The sequence below is a fragment of the Glycine max genome, chromosome 15 (assembly GCF_000004515.6).
Source record: "Glycine max cultivar Williams 82 chromosome 15, Glycine_max_v4.0, whole genome shotgun sequence".
Classification (NCBI taxonomy): domain Eukaryota; kingdom Viridiplantae; phylum Streptophyta; class Magnoliopsida; order Fabales; family Fabaceae; genus Glycine; species Glycine max.
Genome location: NC_038251.2, coordinates 22018001 through 22039095, shown reverse-complemented (window position 1 = coordinate 22039095; position 21095 = coordinate 22018001). Strand labels below are relative to the sequence as shown.

The 21095-nt window shown below is 33.1% G+C and overlaps 1 protein-coding gene across 1 annotated transcript; it reads right to left on the bottom strand.

Moving 5' to 3' along the window:
• Positions 1-1113: 1113 nt before the first annotated feature.
• On the bottom strand, positions 1114-20551 carry LOC100795205 (cation-chloride cotransporter 1). The gene is made up of 13 exons (XM_003546516.5): positions 20135-20551; positions 19676-19822; positions 19127-19205; positions 18211-18302; positions 16290-16404; positions 13889-13989; positions 13660-13721; positions 11617-11844; positions 10007-10121; positions 7335-7529; positions 6334-6734; positions 3935-4096; positions 1114-2416 (listed from the first exon to the last, which is right to left on the bottom strand). Exons 1-13 carry the CDS (start codon positions 20320-20322, stop codon positions 1323-1325), a joined length of 2979 nt encoding a protein of 992 aa, XP_003546564.1. The 5' UTR covers positions 20323-20551; the 3' UTR covers positions 1114-1322.
• Positions 20552-21095: the final 544 nt, after the last annotated feature.

The following is a 21095-nucleotide window of genomic DNA, read 5'->3' as shown; positions in this document are numbered from 1 at the left end:
CAAATATTGAGGGGCGGGATGGTTTAATAAAGTATATAAATTTGTTAGATTTAATTATTGTTTCATACAAATCTTGGAATTTGGATTATCTAAATATTATTTTTTTAATACTCTTTTGGTCAATCTTGAATTGAACATGACCAAAACGGGAATTTCCATTAGTTTTATATAATATCCTTTTTTATCACACGCAATAAATATAAATATCATATAAAATTTGAATTATGGCACTTTATTTTATTTTTTTTACCATTTTTTAATGTAGAATTAGACATTCATTTACAAATATGAAATTTCTAATTATTATTAGTTACTTTACTATAATTTACAATAATATTTTTTAAATAATCAAATAGATATCTATTTGATAAATCCATCAAAATTTATTAGATTAATAGTCAAATTTATTCATAAAGTATAAAGTATTAACAAATTTGTCCATAAAAGATAAAAAAAATTCAAATTTAATTTATAAATATGAAAAAAATATGATAAATTAATCTTGAAAATAATTTAATGTCAAATTAATTCTTAAACTTTGCAATTTAATATCAAATTAATTCTTGAATATTACAACAATCTCACAAATGACATGATTATTTGTCACACTTTTTATATATTTAGAGATTAAATTTATATTTTTTATCTTTCGGATATCAATTTATTACTGCATCACATTTTCTTGAAAAAATTTGATTATACTTTAATAAATTATAAAACGAAACGAGGTGTAGGGTAGCACTAAGCAGCAATGATGCTGTTTACGAAACGAAACGAAACGAAACGAAGAGGGCTCACAATTCACATTAACTGCAAATAGTGATTCACTTGCCTCTGTTCCAATTGTCACTCCGGGGCTTGATAGTGGCTATAGTAAGTTATTTATGCACAAACAAAATTGGACAAAGCTCCTGTGTGAAAATAAATTCAGAAAACAATACACAAACTATAAAAAAAACACCCAGTGTAGGGTTTTCGAGACCGTCTTTTCGTCAATTATTCTTGTGCTACGTTACTCATAAGACTTTTGCCCATGCAGTATATGGATAACATTTCACCTTCATACAAAGGCAACCGTCGGGTGAATTGAGATGTCTGCTGTGGAAGTATGAATAACATTATTTATCTTCTGATACGAAATTAATTACAACGAAATTATAAATTGAAAATAATTTCATGTTTTCCTATAAAATCTGGTGGATACAAAAGACCCTCTTGAGCAAGAAAATTGGTACAAAAAGAATGAGCCACTTGCACTTAAGCTACAAAAATATAAACAGTGAGGGAGAAATGTGATTAGTGTCCTAGACTCCACTTAAAAACTATGTGAATAGGGTTACAACGTCTCTACGATATCCTCTTACAATCAAAATCCTTGGTATTTTCTCCAGCAACAGATCCATGTACTCCATATAGAAATATGCTGGGTGGCTCACTGGAGGTGGAGGTAGACTCACCAACACAACAGCAGCCATTCTTGAATATCTCAAAATTGTCGAATTGAGCTTAAGTGTCGTGTAAAGAAACTTCTCGACCTGCTTCTCGTTCACAACCACGGGCTTGCCATCTGCCATTAGAGGAGTACCTTCTCTCTTCGCCGTCGCCTTCATTTGGGTTAAGTAATCATCAATTCTTTGCTGAGCACTAGTAAATGCATCCATTGACTCATCTTGTGCAGGAGACCCACCACCATCCATCTGTGCATCCCATTTCATCGTTATGACAAAGACTTCTGCTTGCATCCGAAGATCGTAAAGGAATTTTTTCACATCAGCTTTCAGCCCCTCTGCGTCTGCATCCTCTTCTGCAATACAAAAGACCTGAATCTTGCAATTCTCAAAGCTCTCCTTGGTAAGAAGGAGCTGAGAGAGAAGCAGCATGAGACCACCATCTCTCACAATCCAATACAAATCAATTGTGCCATACTGCCTCTGGTACTCATTTGGCCATTCATCAAGACCCTTAACAATAACCACAGCCTTGTTTGCAACAATGCAATCATTAATTATCCCAACAAAGGTGGCAGGGATTTCTATCAAGTTTTCCCTCCGCCAAATTTCTGGGTAACGCATCACCACAATGTTCGGCTTGAGATTGCCAAGGCCCATTGTCTGAATAATGCCACGGAAGCCTTCAGACATGTTAGGGGCAACAACAATCTCAGCCACACCTTCACAATTTTTGTAATCGATGTAGGTGCTAAGTTGTTTGCAAGCAGTCTTGGCATCTTCAGCACATTCATGGTAATCCCCATCTAGTATAGAGACAAATATGGACATTCCCCGACCTTTCTTCTTCATACAGTTAGCAAAATCTGCAAGTTTGGGATGACAGGGAACATTTTCTGGCAGTTTGCCCCAGGGTCGGCAAAATACCAGTGGAATTGGATACCAATTCTTCGGGTGCACTTGGCTTGCTACAAAAATGAACGGAAATAAGTTACAAGAGCAACCTAAATTTGCAATAATGGAGAAACTAAAATGGGCGGCATAATGCTATAAAGCTCCTTCTACGTGTGTATAAAAACATTTTTTTTTATACTTTTAAACAGTAGACCACCGAACAATTTTATCAAATGAATTATAAAATTCTCACTCTGAATGGTAATGATATTATAATAACTGTAGATGATAAATTAGATTACTAGACATACATGCAATATTAAAAAAAGCAACAGCAATTCAAGTTTGAACTTAGAAGTGCTATGATTGAAATTTATAATCAAGTAAACTGTAATGAATAAAAGGTTAATTTGGAAAACATTTTAGGACTCAAAGATACCAAAAATATGATCAAAATGAATATTTGTCATAAAGAGAAACTTAGAAGTGCCTGTGATTGAAACTTATAATCAAGCACACTGTAATGAATAAAGTGTTAATTTGGAAAACATTTTAGGATTCATAAAGATAGCAGAAATACAATCAAAATGATATTTGACCCAAATATGTCAAGGATTTCTGTTAAATATTATCTTAAAATTTCCAGTATAAATATTCGTTTTTCGATTAAAACTACTTCTAATTGATCATCTTTCTTTTCTCTTCTCCTGGGGTTGATACATCCAATGAGAAACTTTAATTGGACAACTGGATTACTAATCAGGTTGAGCTTCCAACTATGATCATGTTTCTTTTCTCTTCTCTTGGGGTTGATGCATTCAATGAGAAACTTTAATTGGACAACTGGTTCACTATTCAGTTTGAGCTTCCAACTATGATGAGCCTCAGATACAAACGAAGTTGGCTTCCATAAAATAGAATTTATTCACGTCTCATATTGAAAATCCCAACAAAAGAATCAAGAGAAATTTAAACCCAAGATTTCTTTTCCACCATAATCCCATGAGGAATGCAGGTTGCATCAATAATTCAGAGATTAGAAGTTCAGATTATTCTAAATACTAAATCCAGTCTTTTCATGGGGAGTAAGATTGTTTTTCATAAAAATGAAAAAACTTGCACATATACCTAATATTACACACAAATTTTCAAGCCTAAACATCACTATTAAGAGCATTTGTATACAAGATAATTCATTATAAAAATTAAACAAAACTTAGAACTAAATAAGGTGTTCCACATTTCCACAATGTGGAAACTTGGTCAAAATTATTATAGTTCACTTTGAAATCACCCAATAAAACAGAAATTTTGTGATCAGGCTGAATTGCCAAACAGAGTGCAAGGCTACGAAATTGCCTCAATCAACTAAAATGATGACTTTTCTAAGCCCGCAGGAATAGATCAACATAACAAATAGCTATATTTGTTGGTGGTGGGGACCTCTAGCAAGACATACTAGTGGATCAACCAAATCTATCTTGAGTTCTTGACCATTCAATCATATATAGATGCGAAAATTAGCAATATTACTTTATTTTGTATTGTCTCTACTTGAGGAGAGTAGATGATTAAATTTGAATGATACTTACCTCCTAGGGACCGAAGGCTACGAAGTGCTAGTTGGAAATATGCACTTTTGAAACCATCTCCCCAGTCCCCAGCCTTTCCTTTAATGCTCACGTACTTATATATGAGGCTTGCAAGGAGCAAAGACACCACGGTGAATGACCAAGAGATTAGGAACATGATCACTGCATAGGTAAGGATCACCACAGAATCAAGTTTCAATGTAACACTCACACAGCAGCAGTACCACAGTGGTAAGCACCTAATGAATAATAGCAAACTATGTATAGATTCCCAAAACTTCCTCGCAGACATGCCGCAATGCTAAATTGTAGTAGTTAGAGAACAAATGGAGTATTTTCAAATATTTTCCTTACAATGCTCTCTTCACTTTGGCCACAACAACTACATATTAAAACTGCAATTTGGGATGAAGCTGAATAGGAAGTTTATATGAACCGACAAGGCTTTGGTGCTCTGGGAATCAAGTTTAATCTGTTGAATAAACATTCTACTTACAGCATGAAACAATCTCAATACATTTTAATCAGAAAGTTCAAAACTGCAATTTTGACAAACTCAAATAAGCTCTTTCAAACACACCCATAGTGTTGCCAGAAAAAAGAAAAAAAAAACACCCATGTGTCATACATGATGGTATTTCACTGATGTCTAGAGTGTACCATAGTTGTCAATACCGTCATCGCGGCACAGAGCAGCCAACCCCTAAATAGCGGATAGAGGGATGACCGCTATTCTAATGTTTTTTATATGTTAAATAATCAATAATATATATATACACACACACACGCGGTTATCCTTGAGTTAATTTGCTAACTCATACAAGTTAGGAGTCCGTTTACCCTCTGTGAGTTGACTCATGTGCAAAATCCTTTTTAGTAAACTCAGGGTAGACTCTATGCAAACTCGGTAAACTTTTGAGTTTACCACCGAGTCAACAACTTAAAAAAATTAGACTAAAACACAGGTCATTTTGGATTTTGTTTGCTCATTTACACCCCCATTTGGTGTGTAGTTCCTAAATCGATAAACCTCCAACAACATCAAACCCTCAATGGGAATACTCTACTACTACTATCACCTCTGCAAGTCATTATCTAGTAATGATGCATTACTAGACTTGATTATTTAAGTATTGTGAAATTTATGGTTTACTATTTTGCTTTATTATGTTGTTGAAATGTTTAATTAATATGTTATTTATAGATATTTGGCTATTATTTTTATATGAAGTAGACTCTTACGAGTCGAGTTTATAGAACTCCCACGAGTCTATGTAGACGAGAGAGAGGAGGGATCAAGTTACTCCAAGAGTAAGTTGGTTAAGATTAACTACTTATTACAACCATTAGATTTCAAGAAAATGAATGGTGAGGGTGAGAAAAGTTACTCTTAGAGTAAGTTGATCCCTCCTCATAAATAAATATATATATTTACATACATACATACATACATATATATATATATATATATATATATATATATATATATATATAAGTTAGGAAACAAAGGGCATAACAGCAGATGCCATGGTTTTGCTAGGCACTATGCAGAGTAGAAACACCCAAAAAGGGAAAAAACTAAAAAAAAAAATAATATTGCTGCTGTCAGCAAGCAAGAAAAAAAGAGCAAGAGAGGAATGAGAGAATATTAAAACAAATAACATAATAATAATAATAATAATAATATTAAGAGAAGAGAAAAAATTGGAAGGAAAAAAAAAAAGAAAACAAAATAGAAGAAACGAAACAGGCACTAGGAAAGAATGACTCAAAAAAGAAACCTCAACAAGGGTCACCAGCCACTCGAGAATGAATGGCGCCAAAGAAGAAGGAAGAAGGTTGTGAGTCAGAGTTAGGGCACAAAGCAGGTTCATCCATTCGTGATCTCTGCTGGCTCAAGCTTTTTTTTTTAAGAGCTTCTGTTTTCAGAAGCTAAAAACCCAAACAAAAATAAAGCATAAAAATTCCAAAATAACACTCACTAACGTTGTAATAATAAGGGCATTTTTGTGTTTTCTTTCCAAATCAAAAATCGCAATGGAGAAACCACAACGATCGCGCCACTCCCCCGCGATTGCAGCCGCCCGCGACCACTGCTCCTTTAAAAGGCTCCAAAACAAAGTTTCAGTTTTTCATGTCGCTCTAAGGGGCCTCTCCGCGCTGCACCACTGCAAATGCAGCGGCGAATCCTGCTATAAACAACATAGGAGTGCACTATCTCTCACATCCATAGCTACATTTCTATTTATTATGTTTACATAAAAAGAATTTCAACCATGCTAGGTGTAGCCTTTCCACAGCAGACAGAAGAACAAGCCAAATCTAAATCACAAAGATGTCAAAAGACTGAATATAATAAGAAACAATGGAAGAAAAAAAAACATAGGGAGACAGCATACCTATGCAAAGTAATGCTCCCACAAGGGACAGACTCCAATGGTGAAATTTCCACCGAGGACGCCAACTAGGGGCATCTAGAAGATCGAGAAGGAAGCAGGATAAGTTGACACCAGTGTAACATAGAAGAAAAAACATAGTTACAGTTGGAGTGATAAGATCCAGATTCCCAATAACGACACACCCAATACATAAGAAAGCAGTAAAAAAGGTAGCAACATGTGGTTCACCGCCATCTCCAACTTTAAAGTAGTTCAAAATAGGTAAAATATCATCATTGGCTATTGCTGCAAGCAGACGTGGGGCACCAGTCAGGCTCTGAAGAGCAGCACCCATAGTTGAAAGAATAATTCCAATTTTAATTAATGAAGGAAAAGGCCAGGCAATTGTAGCTGTAAGTAGCCTGCATAAAAGCTAGAAATCAGACTTAAAACCAGTGAACAGAAATTCTATAAGTATCCAAAATTATAAAGATGCCCCCCTCCCAAATAAAAAAGAAACAGTTCAACTTCAAACCAGGATCAGATACATAGTAGCATGGAGAACATGGACTTCCTGACACAATACTTCCAAACTACAAAGTAAAAGGTAAAGTGACAAAAAAAAAAGGGTCTATTTGATGCACATTCAGAGAGAGTGGGTCTTTTGAGCTGATCCTTGTACCTTGTTTTCATTATCCTTTTCTGTTGTTAGGAGGATTCCTGATCTTCCTATTCAGTTTTTCTCAGGTTCTTCAATAAATTCACTTGAAAAAAGAGAACTTGAATGATATTACTATTTTCTGATAATTTACAGCAGTGAGTACAAGGTATATATGGACAAGAAAATGAATGCTAACCTAGGTATTTTAGGCTACAAATCTATACGTAAGAATGGTAAGAGGGAAATTAGGGATGTTAATCCTAATTACAATAACTAAAAATAAATTTTACATGATTATGCACTACAAATTCTTTCTTATATCAAGAAAAGCTATATGAACAACTTTTTAACCAAAAATTACCTGTCAGTTAAAAGCTTCTCTCTGGTGGCAACGGCACCAAATAACATCAAAGAAACAAGATACAGAGAAGTAGTTGTAAGAGTTGCAGCTAAAGTTCCAACAGGAATTGATTGCTGAGTATCTCTCAGAGAGGATGATCGATTAGAACCTGCCATTATTCCCGTCACAGCAGGGAAAAAGAGGCCAACCAATGAACTGGGAGGAAAAAGGAATATTACAGTTAAAAAATATGAATCATAAACTAGCAAATTTTTCAACAAAATGGGCTCTAGGGAACATGCTTTAATCATGAATGGTTTTAAATTATACGGACACCAAGGCTAAAATATTTTAAGGTGGTGAAATTCTTTCCCAAACTCTTTCACCCAAGATTCTCAAACTTGAGTGTTTAGTTGAACTCACAAAGACCTAGAAAATGCAAACGATAAACTCTTGAGAGTTTCCAAGTTTCACAAATATTGTTTAAAAAACATCATTGTTCCAAAGCATAATTAAATAGAACGCCCATAATTAATATTCAACATTCAAACTCCATAATAAAGCAAAAAAAAGCAATAAAGTATAAGCATAACTCAACATTTGATCCATTTGCCTTATAATATCAGCCCAGCACATACATTGTTTATTTTTTTTTTTGCTCAGCAAAAGTAAATATATACATTGTTTATAGTTACACAAAAAAGAACAAAATAAATATGAAAACATATAATTAGCTTTACCAATCCTATACATATAGCAAAAGATCAACCAAAATTGTATATTTTGAAGGCAAAACCATGTAAAATCCAGGCTTGCAAACTCACAAGTAGAATAGAGAATTTACCAATTTTATTAGAGATTCATTGAAGTTGCATGAGTTTGTCAAAGATAGAGATTACTTGCCATTTAACTCATATTTGTGTTCTACAATCGTATTCATAATTCATATAGTTATATGAGTTTAAGAGATAAGTTTGACAACCATGCTTTCATATGCATTAGTAAAAGTCAGATGGCAACATATACTAAATATAAGTTACAAATTCCTATTAGATACTGTCTACTGGAACTAACAAAAACCCATCTTAAGTCTATTCCAATATTCTACTTTCCGCTGAAAGAATCAACCCTTGTGAAATTCAAGTCACGGACTTGCAGTAAATGGTCCCAGCAAACATGATACTAAAAGTCAATAATGATGACTAATGAGTAACAAGATATGTCTGAAACTATGAATTTGTTATTTATTATAAGAAACAAACAAGGAAACTCAAGTACCTAGATAGTAAATTTCCAGAAAAATGGGCACATAATTAATACAAGGCTTAAATATGTATTTGATCCCTAATAAATACTTGATTTTCGCATTTGCTCCATAATAAATTTTTGTTTTGTGTTGAGTCCCTAATAAAACAACAATTTTGTTTTTTGTTCTTGATATTTTGTTTAGCCCTTGATAAATTGGTAAATTTTGAGTTTGCTCCCTGATAAATTAACAAATTTTGTTTTAATCCCGACTAATAACAAATGAAAAAAATTTATCAGAAAACAAACACAAAATCCATTAATTTTATCTGGGACTAAAAAAATGCTAAGGACTAAAAACAAAAATATTGTTTAAGTAGGGACTCAACGCAAAGCAAAAAAAATTTATGGAACAAACACAAAAATCAGATATTTATTAGGGATCAAAAACATATTTAAGCCTTAATACAAATTATAAAATATGGCTTTCTAAGGATTGGAAAAGAACATAAGGAGGGGGAAAATAGCAATTTATAGCTTGTTAAAGCGAAACCAGCAACTTTGGGAAAAAGTGGTTCCATATAATGGGTTTCCTACAACATAAGGAATTAGGACTTATCATCCAATATTAGGTGTATAAAACAGCCATCTGCAGCTCTCCAGTTTTAAAATCTTTGTTCTGGACATACTCCACAATCCTTCAACCAAAAATCAACATAGAATAAACTCCAAATTTAACATCTCCACTGATCGGTCATCAATGTTCATATATGTAAGTGAATATAATTATATTTATGATAGGCCAATCTCTAGAAGAGAGATTTCAAGCCGCCTCATACAACAATAACAATTATATCTTTTAACGGTCTAACATCCTTTTTATCAACTCAGCATAATATCCAATAAGTTGAGGTGAGCCTTGGTGCAAGCTGCCTGGGGGTTATAGGTTCAAATCCTAGAAACAGCCTCTCTGCTAAGCCTCTTTTGGGAGGGGGGAGGCTGTATATATCTACCTTCCCCAAACCCCACCTGGTGGGAGCCTTGTTGTTCATTAGCCACTAGGTTGCCCTAGCTATGGAATCCAACAACTGCTTAAAAGATGAAATAAACCACTCTTTAAAAATCTCCAGCACCTAAATTGAAATGTTTGGATAAAAGGTTTTGAAATCATTTACAACATCAAGAAATAGAATTTGCACGGAAAAAATAAAAAATAAAAAATTGAGCCACACTAGAGTCAGAACACAAGTATGGAATTCAGCATAACTGCAGATTTAGTCTAATCAAACTCATACTGTTATCATGTTGCTTAGATTCACCATGTAACACTTGGTCAGTCGTCAAAAGTTATTAAAAACACTTTGCCCACAAACTATTTACAGACTAAAAGGCAAAGCCCACAAGGGAATAAGGATATAAATACATAAGAAAAAGCCATAAAGTCTTACTTGAAATTCCAGGTTACCGAGCCATCAGTTTCTGGAATTCCAGCATCGTTAGTCTTTTGATAATCTGCACTCCAATTTTCTTTAAATGTCTCTGAACTCAACCCAGTAATTCCCTCTGGATTAAATAAGGCAAAGAGGGGGGAAATGAAATGAACTAAATAAGTAAAAGTAAATATGAAAAAAAAATGGAAGAATGAAAGAAAATAAATCCTCAACACTCAACAACATGGAGTAATAGCAAAAAAATCCCTACGAAATGGCAAGTTACCAATCCTAAAGAGTAAAATCAATGACCATATTTGATTCTCTTTCCAGCTTCTGCTGGAGTGTTTCTATCACTCAAGTCAAATTGTTAATTATATACTCTTTCCCTCTTTACTAATCTTTTTTGTCTCCAAAAAACAAAAAAGGGATCTTATTTAATACTGCTTTCCAAACAAAACACGATTTTAGGCAGATTTGGACTTCCAAATACATTTTTCTAGGATTGACTGAGTTGCGCTGGGTCAAGTTTGGGAAAAAATTTAGTCCAAACCAACTGAATCCAGGCCGCTTTTTTCTGTGAATTTTTTATGCTTAACCTGATTAGGTATGGGTTGTCTGGGGCTGATCACTGGGTCACATAAGAAAATTTAAACAATCATTTAAAAATTACACACACACACACATATATAATCAGAAATCAAACACTATCAGGTCACCACTCTATCTGACCACCCAAACCTAAACACTTTTTAGAGGTTGGATTGGTTTGGGTTCTTCAGGTTCACAAAATCAACCTATAGATATGCACATCCCTACATTTGACATGAAAAAGATGATGATTTGAGAGTAAATTAGAAACTGAAATAAGGACCTGCAAGGATAACAAAGAATTAATGGCCCTATCAACATTGACAGAAAATGAGCAGAATCAAACAAGGAAAGAGACTGAAACTCAGTAACTTCTCCATCAATCAAATTTCATCTCAAACGGAAGTTCAAAGAGTGTGTTCGGTAACACTTAAATTTGGAGGAATATTTTTGTAATGAAAAGCTCTTTCAAAAATCATGCCAAAAAGAAAAATTTGTACAAAATAAAATAAATTAAACACACAGTAGTTTATGGCTCAAACTGAGATAGTTTTTTTTGCATATAATTTAACTTAGTGTATTCAGCTCTCAGGTATATTCACTCAAAATTAATCTTCCCTTTTAGATTTAGATTAGATGAAATAATATGTTTCAAGATCCATTACACTGAAATTAAAAGTGTTTTAAGCTCAAACTCTGGAATATTTAGTTACACTTGCGCCTACGGCATAATCAGTGTTCTTGATTTTCCTTTCATTTCATTCTTTTGATAACAGCTTGTTATGTGCAAAAGAGACACAATAGTCTTACCCTAACAAGAAATTAAATGAAGCAAAAGGCCCAAAATTTATGTTTCATATTCCTGAAAACCAACTTAAGTGTCACAAGATTGAGAAAGTTTCTAAACAAAAAGGTCTACATGTAAGCTAAGGCTAGGATAAAGCTAAAACATGGATCTTCTATCAACAGAAAAGTGGATGCAGAAGGACAAGCCAACAGTGGAAAATAGGGAAAAGGGGATAGAGCAAAAAACAAACCTGAAGGATGATCCTTCCCTGCCAAAAAAATTCCCAAAAATATGCAGACGACTGAGAATAAAACAGGTATGAGAAAAGCAGGTGCAACCCGATTTATCATCTTCACTCCTCCAAATACAATAAAGCATAACAGAATAGTCAAAACAATCCCATATATTTGCAAGTCATGTGAACTTGGACTCTCTATAGGTTGTGCTATTGCAGTACCATTAACTTGAGTGACAGTCTCTGCACTTGCAATACAAAAAAATATAATAATAATAATAATAATAATAACAACAACAACAACAACAGCAACAACAACAATAAATCATTAAACACTCAATTGCTCATTTCAAACATGATGCTGCTTTAATTTTAGTCAACATATCAATATTATAGAACCCTTTAGTATAATAAACCTCAAAATAAAAGAAATTATTGCACAATAAAAAAATGTGACAGTAACACCAAGAAGAAGAAAAATTACAAACGTGTTTTCACTAATCTTAAAAAGAGAATAGTGACTCTTGCTATCCTTTTTCATGGTGATCAATGCAAAGGGTCCTGAGTTATATTCACTGACAAAAAATGTGATGACAAAAACAATCACAGTTTGATGGCCTTTATGCACATTTATCTTTATCATTTAGAAAGAGTCTTTTTAACATGTCAAAAAAAGCAAACACTAAAGTAAATACACACACACACACACAAAATATCTCTTTATATCCCACATATATAGCACAATGACACAATTCCATAATTTCAGTAGATTACACCAAACTTTGAGGTGCAATTCGTTGCTGACTAATTTTTTTTTCTGATTAAAAAGCACACATCACTAGGAATCAAACCAGGGATGGAGCTAGCTTGGGATTATAGGGGGGCCAAGTGCCAATTATAAAAATTAAAATATATATCTAAGAAATATATAAATATATATGTTTCAAAATAATACAAGAATATATATATATATATATATAATAGAAAAAAATGATAATAAAAAAATTGGTATCTAAGTCAACCGTGATTTTTATAAAAAAAATCTATTAATTATGTTATAAAAACCTACTAAATTAGAATAAATTATGCTACTCACAATATATAAAATCAGAATAAGTTATATTAACTCAAACAATGATAAGAAGAACAGGGACGACATAAGACAAATAAAGACAATATGAAAAGTAAATTTCTTAGAGTGCTCATTAGTTTATCAATTTAGTAAAGATTAATAAATAATATTTAATTGTCAAATCAATTATAAATGAATCAATATACTCCTAAAAAAAGAATCAATATAAAGGTAAGGCTAATACAGTCATGTTGAATGCAATTGTAATCATTTATAACTTTTAAAATAACAATAAGAGATTATAAAAGAAAAAAATTATTGAGAAAAAAAATGATATTTGAATATTTCATCTGAAAAGAGACAGAAAAAGATAATTATCTATACACAGAAAAAATATTAAAAAACATATTTCATCAAACAATCTAAAAAATTAATAACACTTAAATGTCATTATTATTATTTTAATTAGACCCCTTAAGTAAAAACAGATACCCTAATATAATATTAAAATTGATTATACTTCAAATAATAAACAACTCATTTAATTGCACAGTTTGTAGGATTTCATAAACTATATTAATGTTGCACGGACTCATATGTATATAACATTAAAAATTCTTCTGGAGACGCTATGCATTCTATCAACACCAGAGTGTCGAATGTAAATGATGATGGGAGCATATTCTCCAATAAACTATGAATTTAATTTTCAAAATTAAAATTTACTTTTGAAAGAATGTTGGACACAAAAAAATCAGGGGGGGGGCAAGGCCCCCCCACAAGCACTAGTAGATCTGTCCCTGAATCAAACCTAGCACAGCAGACTGTCACTGACTAAATTACTTATATGACAATGACAGTTGGAGAGGATATATGCAAAACTAATACCACAAAATACTAATCTTCAGCAACTAATAAATAACAATTTAAAAATAAACAACATGCATAAAATACAATTAGTTCCAAAAAAAAATGAGACTCGTTACCTCTAAAAATCCCAGCAGAAGGAACTGCTTTCAAAAATGTTTCTACAGCTCCCAATACATAACTAGAACCATAAGCAACAGGAAAAGAACTTCAGAATTAATTGCACAGTACATGTCAAGCTATCATGACTACAATTTGGTAAGATTTGAATATTTGATACATCATCCTCCTAGCCTGATTTCCTTTCAAAAGTTGAAAATTTAAAAAAAAATCATATTATACACTTACAGTGCTCCGGCAACAGCATTTCCCAGGAAAAAGCATAGACCAATGCTAACTCCAACTTCAGGACCAAGGGCACGGCCTATGAGATAGTAAGGTCCCCCACCCTACAGAGCATACACAAGAAAATACTAAACTATATCAATTATTAATGAGTGTTAGAATTAGATTTTTTTGGGGGGAAAAAACTGCTTTTCTTTTTACAAAAGATCACTCAAGAAGACATTTTATTGTGAGCTATTTCATACACAAAATTAAAGCTAAAAAAAGGATAAAGAAACAAATAAAAATCTCACAGAACATACTAGAAATAAAATTGTGCTGGACCTAAATTCTCCTTTTAAGGAGAAAGGAAGCCCTAACAGAGTTTGGCCAAACAATGCTTTAGATCTAAATGACCTTTTTGAATTGGTTTTTGAGAAAACACAATGGTGCATTTAATCTATAGTTGTCAATACCGGCGTAGTGGAGCGGAGCGGTCGACTCCAAAAGTGGGATAGCGGATCGCGGGATGACCGCTATTCTAATGTTTTTTTATCTATGTTAAATAATTAATAATATATATATATATATATGTTCAAAAACAAAAATATAAAAATATATATATAAGTTTTTAATATTATATAATTACGATATTATTATATTTATTTAATATCATTTCTATATTATTTAATTATTAACATTATTATTATATATTAATATTGTTCGGCTACAATTTAACTAGATATGTTAAACTTTAAAACAAAAATATAAATATATAAATAATTAATAATATATATATATGTTCAAAAACAAAAATATAAATATATATATATATACAACAACAACAACGCCTTATCCCACTAGGTGGGGTCGGCTACATGGATCAACTTCCGCCATAATGTTTTATCAAGTACCATACTTCTATCCAAATCATTAAGTTCGAGATCCTTTTTGATAACCTCTCTTATAGTCTTTTTAGGTCTTCCTCTGCCTCGAATAGTTTGTCTTCTCTCCATCTGGTCTACTCTCCTCACTACAGAGTCTACCGGTCTTCTCTCTACATGCCCAAACCACCTAAGTCTATTTTCCACCATCTTCTCTACAATAGGCGCTACTCCAACCCTCTCTCTAATAGCTTCGTTTCTAATTTTATCTTGTCGAGTCTTACCACACATCCACCGCAACATCCTCATCTCCGCTACACCTACTTTATTCTCATGTTGGCTCTTGACCGCCCAACATTTTGTTCCGTACAAAATCGCCGGTCTTACCGCAGTCCGATAAAACTTTCCCTTTAGCTTGATCGGTACCTTTGCATCACATAACACCCCCGATGCTTTTCTCCATTTCATCCATCCTGCTTGAATTATATATATATATATATAAATTTTTAATATTATAAAATTATGATATTATTATATTTATTTAATATTATTTCTATATTATTTAATTATTAACATTATTATTATATATTAATATTGTTTGCCTCTACATAAGCCAACCCTAGTGGTATATATGTTTTTTTTTTGCTGAATCCCCTAATGATATATTAAAACGTGAATTTATTGTATACACATGGTAGATACTAGATAATTGTTAAGGCAGAACAATTTTGGGAGACGTGGAGATAAATAGTTGGTGGAGCGCACGGGTGCAACTTCGTCAAGTGAGATCTGAGATCGAGGGTTTCTTAGCAACACAGAACAGAGCAGAAGAAGCAACACAGAGCCCTCTCTCTCTCTCCCTCCCTCCCTCCCTCCCTCCCTCTCTCTCTGGGAAGAACAAAGCAGAAGAAGCAACACAGAACAGAACCACTAAACCCACTCAGAACCACCAGTGCTTCAAAGTAGCGGCGCGAAAAACCGCTCCGCAACCCGCGCCGCGATAGCGGCCGCTCCAGCCGTGACCCGAAACCGCGCCACTACACACGTGTCCGTCGCGGATGGGTGCCGCTCCGCCGCTATAGCGGCCACTACAGCCGCTATTGACAACTATGATTTAATCATCCACATATCCGACTCCAACTAACAGGAAAAGACTTGTTGTCATTATTATTGTTATCATAAGACCACAAGGAGTCCTCACATCCTTTCCTGGTTTGACTAATCCCCCATTCAATGGTCTTTAGAGAGAAAATTCTAGTTGATCCAATAATATCCTATGTACGTAACAGCCACTAAAATTAAATACTCAGTCATTCCCTTGTCACAAATCAACTGTACTAGCCTCATAACTTGAGCAAGACATGACAGCAAACTCCTTTTTTCAAATTAACTAACAAATACAGTTGAAATTTGTGAAATAATCCAAAATAAAATTTAAAACAGAAGATACATAAGGTATACTTAATTTTAACAATCAGATTTTGAAAAGACTGTAGTCATACCAAATAAGCAAAAGCTCAACTTACTCATACAGTGCATACCTTCATGGCACCATTGGTTGCAATAGCACTCAATGATATTGAAGTAAGGAATGTACAAGTGCCACATAAAGAAACAAGCAACAATGTCTCTCCTATGCCAGCCATACCAACAATCCTACAACAATGACAATTATTGAAAAGAAAATATCCAAATGTCAGCTAATTTAACCACAAAATGCAAAATACCGAAGGAGAGAAAACCAATGTTATGATAATTAAAATACAGTATCACATAGAAAGTAATGAATAATGATCAACTTATTGTAAGTTATACTTGGTTGATCATATTCTATATCAGATTATGCAAATGCAAGGCAAACTTTTTTTGAAAAAGTTAATCAGTATCATTAAGTTACAATTTAGCTATTAAAATCACAACATAATTCTCATCATTTGGTTTTCTCTTTTTTTATTTCAGCTCAGAAAAATGAAGTCCTATTAAGAGCTGCGGGGAATAGGAATGTAGTAGGCCAGTAGGGCATCCCAACCCCACTGTATGTAGGACATGCCAACGTCCATTTTTTTTTTTTTGCTCAGCAAAAATATATATACTATAGAACTGAATTAGTACCAGTGGTACTATGGTTACAAATTAGTAGATATGTGTCTAGCAGGATTCCAGTTTTTAAACTGGACCAAGCTGAGGGCACAATGAAATGTTACATGCCAACGTCCATGATACAACCATGGGCCATGAACCACAGAACAGCTAAGATCATAACACTGTCAATATAGGTGGAAAGGAAATTCACTTAAAGAAGCATGCAATTGGTCCAACTAAATGCCCAAGAATAGCAAAGATCGCACACTGCACACTGTTAAGCCTTTTTTTAGTGAACCCAGTGGCCTAGGGAGAGGGGAAATTAAAATTAATTGGAGCATAGAGGCCAAGAAGGGCTTAATTAATGAGGCCATGTATACAATTCATTTTGATTAGGACGAATACATGATGCATATGCGTCAGTGTCATATTTCACATAAGAATCATATCATAGGTTCTATGTAACATAATTAGTAGAATTACTTAAAGCACTTCCACAAATGTTAAATGTGTCCATGCGAATCATATACAATTATACACAAGATGCAGGTTCCAGATTTTCTAAGCAGGCAGAATATTTGAAGATTAGAAGTTTTGGAAGCTTAGAGCCTCTATTTGGTTTGAAAAAACATTGTCTGTTCTCATCTCTTGCTTTCACTAATTACAAAATAACCCCCCTGTTTTCATTTTCTTTCCAATTTTCAAAAGTTTGTACAAGAAATGTTGATTGGTGAAAAAGGCATTATCTTTTCACTTTTCACCATTTTTTTGTACAATCTTCAATGTGGCATTTTTATAATTATTAATGAAAACAAAAAAAACAATTTCTCAAACCCAATAGGCCCTTAGATTGCATTACAAAGCCAATGGACGCAAATAGGTAAATATTTCTAATAGTCTCAGTTTCCAATGTAATGGTACAACTGTAACTAGAAAGCTCAAATAAGTTATTCAATCTTAACAAATAACCTTTAATTTCAATAAACAATAAATAAATATATTGAAAAGGCATTCATGGAAATGTTTCAAAACTAAGTGAAATAGCCAAGTCGGGGTTTTGAAAGTTGACATTTCTCACTATTTTGAGCATATCTCACAAGAGGATCAAATTTCAACTTCAAACTGTTGTCACAACTCACAAGTGAACTCAGAACTTCAAACTAAATGAATGACCATTCACTCAAAACATGAAAGAAATAAGGAAGTTGTGGCTTTGAAGGTGAATTGTTAAATTGTATTTGAATACCAACTTATAATATCAGAATGCTTGAGACATTTGTTTGAATTTCAATTATCACTCTCCAATGCTCAGATATTAGGTTCCAAAAGCCTCAAACGAGCTAAAATATAAGACAAGATTTAAAGCAATTTACAAGTTACCAAGAGAAACGAATGTAGTAGATGATGCCCAAAATGCTTTGTATACATGGAATAAAGACACCCATCAGCGTACCCAGTTTGGGAGCAGCAGGCTGCAGAATTAAATAAACATGCTATGTCAAGACCAAAAAAAAAAGAGTCCAAAATTAAAATCAAAGTGAAATAGGAAATGTAACTTATTCAGTGACAAAAAATAAGTCCAAAATTATATTGAACTGTCAGTAAGTATGGTGAATTACAATTTACAACTCCACACACCACACAGTAGTCACAGCTTTAAGTCTCATATGAACAACTTACCTCAACCAAGTAGAAAACAATAGCTCCAATGTAGCATAGAAGTATTTATTTGTGCATGCATGTAAGGGACATATCAAGTGAGAACAGAAGCTTATTGCGAAAGTGAGAGCCATAAATCATGACCACTAAATCACACAGGTAGGTAGAATTAGATTATGTTTTGTGACTTCATAAATTGCAATGGGAATAGATTAACTTTAGTTAATTTCTACTCCAGATCACCATTGCAAGACCCAACGGTCAAGATTTGTTCCTCTCAACTAACACCCATTGCTTCTATTACTCATTATAAATACTAGTTGTGTGTATAAAGTCCATATAGCATGAGGAAAGAGAAATTTCTCATAACTTATCATTATAAAAGATCCACAATAGTTTTGTCACCACTACCAGAACAATCAAAATTATTTCTTCTTAATCTTTTTGCTTATAAATGCACAGACAGAAAATGTTCTAAACTTTTTTCTTTCCAATCCTTTATTTTGGTAAATTCAAACCAAAAAACACATAACATATTCATCAATGACTACATGTGAATGTGTCATCGCTGTTAACAGAGTATATATAGAATACAAATGAAAGGAAGAAAACTTATCTACTAGAGAAATTAGCATACCTTAGGCAAGCCAGCTGTGATGGAAATATCCTCACCATCTCTAGGACTAGATGGTTGTGTAACATGCTCACCAGTCATACTGGAGGACAGGATATAGTCAATAAACATTGTTTAACATCAGAAAAACAGAATAAAAAATTTCACACTAAGATCAAATTTAACAATCACATTGATCAAAGTCACCCGTCCAGTGTAGGAAACAATTAGATTTAATGTCCATTTGTTTCTGCCTTTTTTTAAGAGAGAAAAAGTCCTTTTTAATTAAAAAAATACTCGAATCACTTCACAATAATTAGATAATTAAAAAAAAGGCAAAAACTCAAAGTTATTGCAGTTTTTTTCTCCCAGACAAAATTAGTAGCTAAGGCTTCTGAAATTTATAAAAAGAATAAATAAAAAAAGTCAAATCCCAAAATTGCTATTTTCAAAGCTTATCCAATCCACCCTCAAATTCAAACGAATAAAAGTAGTATGCAAACTATAAAAGCAACATCTAAACGGCTGAAGAGGAGTATCGGTAGCAGCAAACAAGGCCCCGTATACATATACCTTTTCAGACCAAGAATGTTGACAAGAGAATCAAAACCGAACAATTCCAGTTTAGATTCCTGCTGCCGGGATCCATTAGGTTTCTGTTCATGAGAAAGGTTCTCTTCTTTAGCATCCGAACTCCCATTCACACTCGTATTTACTTTTCTGCCAACACAACCACAAGTAAAAAAAAAAAAACTCAGAATAAACCCAATCATAACAACAACATCGTCAACTCATCACAATGAACTAGCTTTATTATTTCTATCACAAAAACACACAATCGCACTCTCACACAAAATCAACTCATCACAAGTGACTAGCTTTGATTCCTTTATCTCACAATCGCATTCACACACAAACACAAAATTCCACTCGTTTTGCATTATTCTGATAGGGGCACAAGTTTCCGGTTACGAAACGAAATCGGCGAAATCGCGAAGCGTGCAATTAGCGGAGATGGAAGAGTGCGAATACCTGAGATTAGGATTTTGATCTGGAAATGCGGAAGCGGAAGAAGAAGATCCCTGATCAATGGAGGACATTTCGAGCACCGCGCGATCGTTGGCCAACACAGGGCGGTACTTGCGACCAATCGAAGATCGAAAACCCCCGTCGTCGGCTCCACCGCCTTCAATGTCGCCGTCGCCATTTTCTCGATCCATCTCTTCTCAGATCCAAATCACAAATTTATTGGACAGGGAGAAACAGAGAATATGCAACGGAAAATTCAGATCCAGCGCTTTATATTATTGTGTGTTTGATTACGTACGTAGTCGATAAAATGAGAATGGTAAAAGAGTAAAGACCGTAAGAGAGAGGGAGACAGAGATGCGTCTTTGAATGGGAAACGGGAGTAGGAGAATTGTGGGAAGAAGCAAGAAATTTATGAATGTTTGGAGGGAGGAAATGAAATTAATATAATTTTGGAGATCAATTTTTAATCAGATATTAGTGTTTAGTTTTTACAAAATAAAAATAAAAAACTGTCAAGAAATAAAATAAAATAAATTATTTGAATATACATTGAACTAATATAATTTAATAAATATCTAATATATAAAAATAATAAAAATAATTAAACTAATTCATTTTAATTATTAATATTATTATACATCTAAACTTTATACCAAAAGTTGTTACGGAATTAATAGATTTAAGTGATGGTTAGATATAACTAAATTTAAATGTGTGTTATGCACGAATTTATTTAAATTAATTATATATATTATTTATATTAAATATTTTTAATATATGTTAATAAATAAATATTTTTAATTTTTAAAATATTTAATATCATATTAAATATAATTATATTAAAATTGATGATAATTAACTATGTTTTTAATTAAACATATCTTAACTTCAAAAATACTAAGGTTCTTGAACTTTATTATGATTTGTTATTTTTTCTAAAATAATAATAATGATTCAGTAC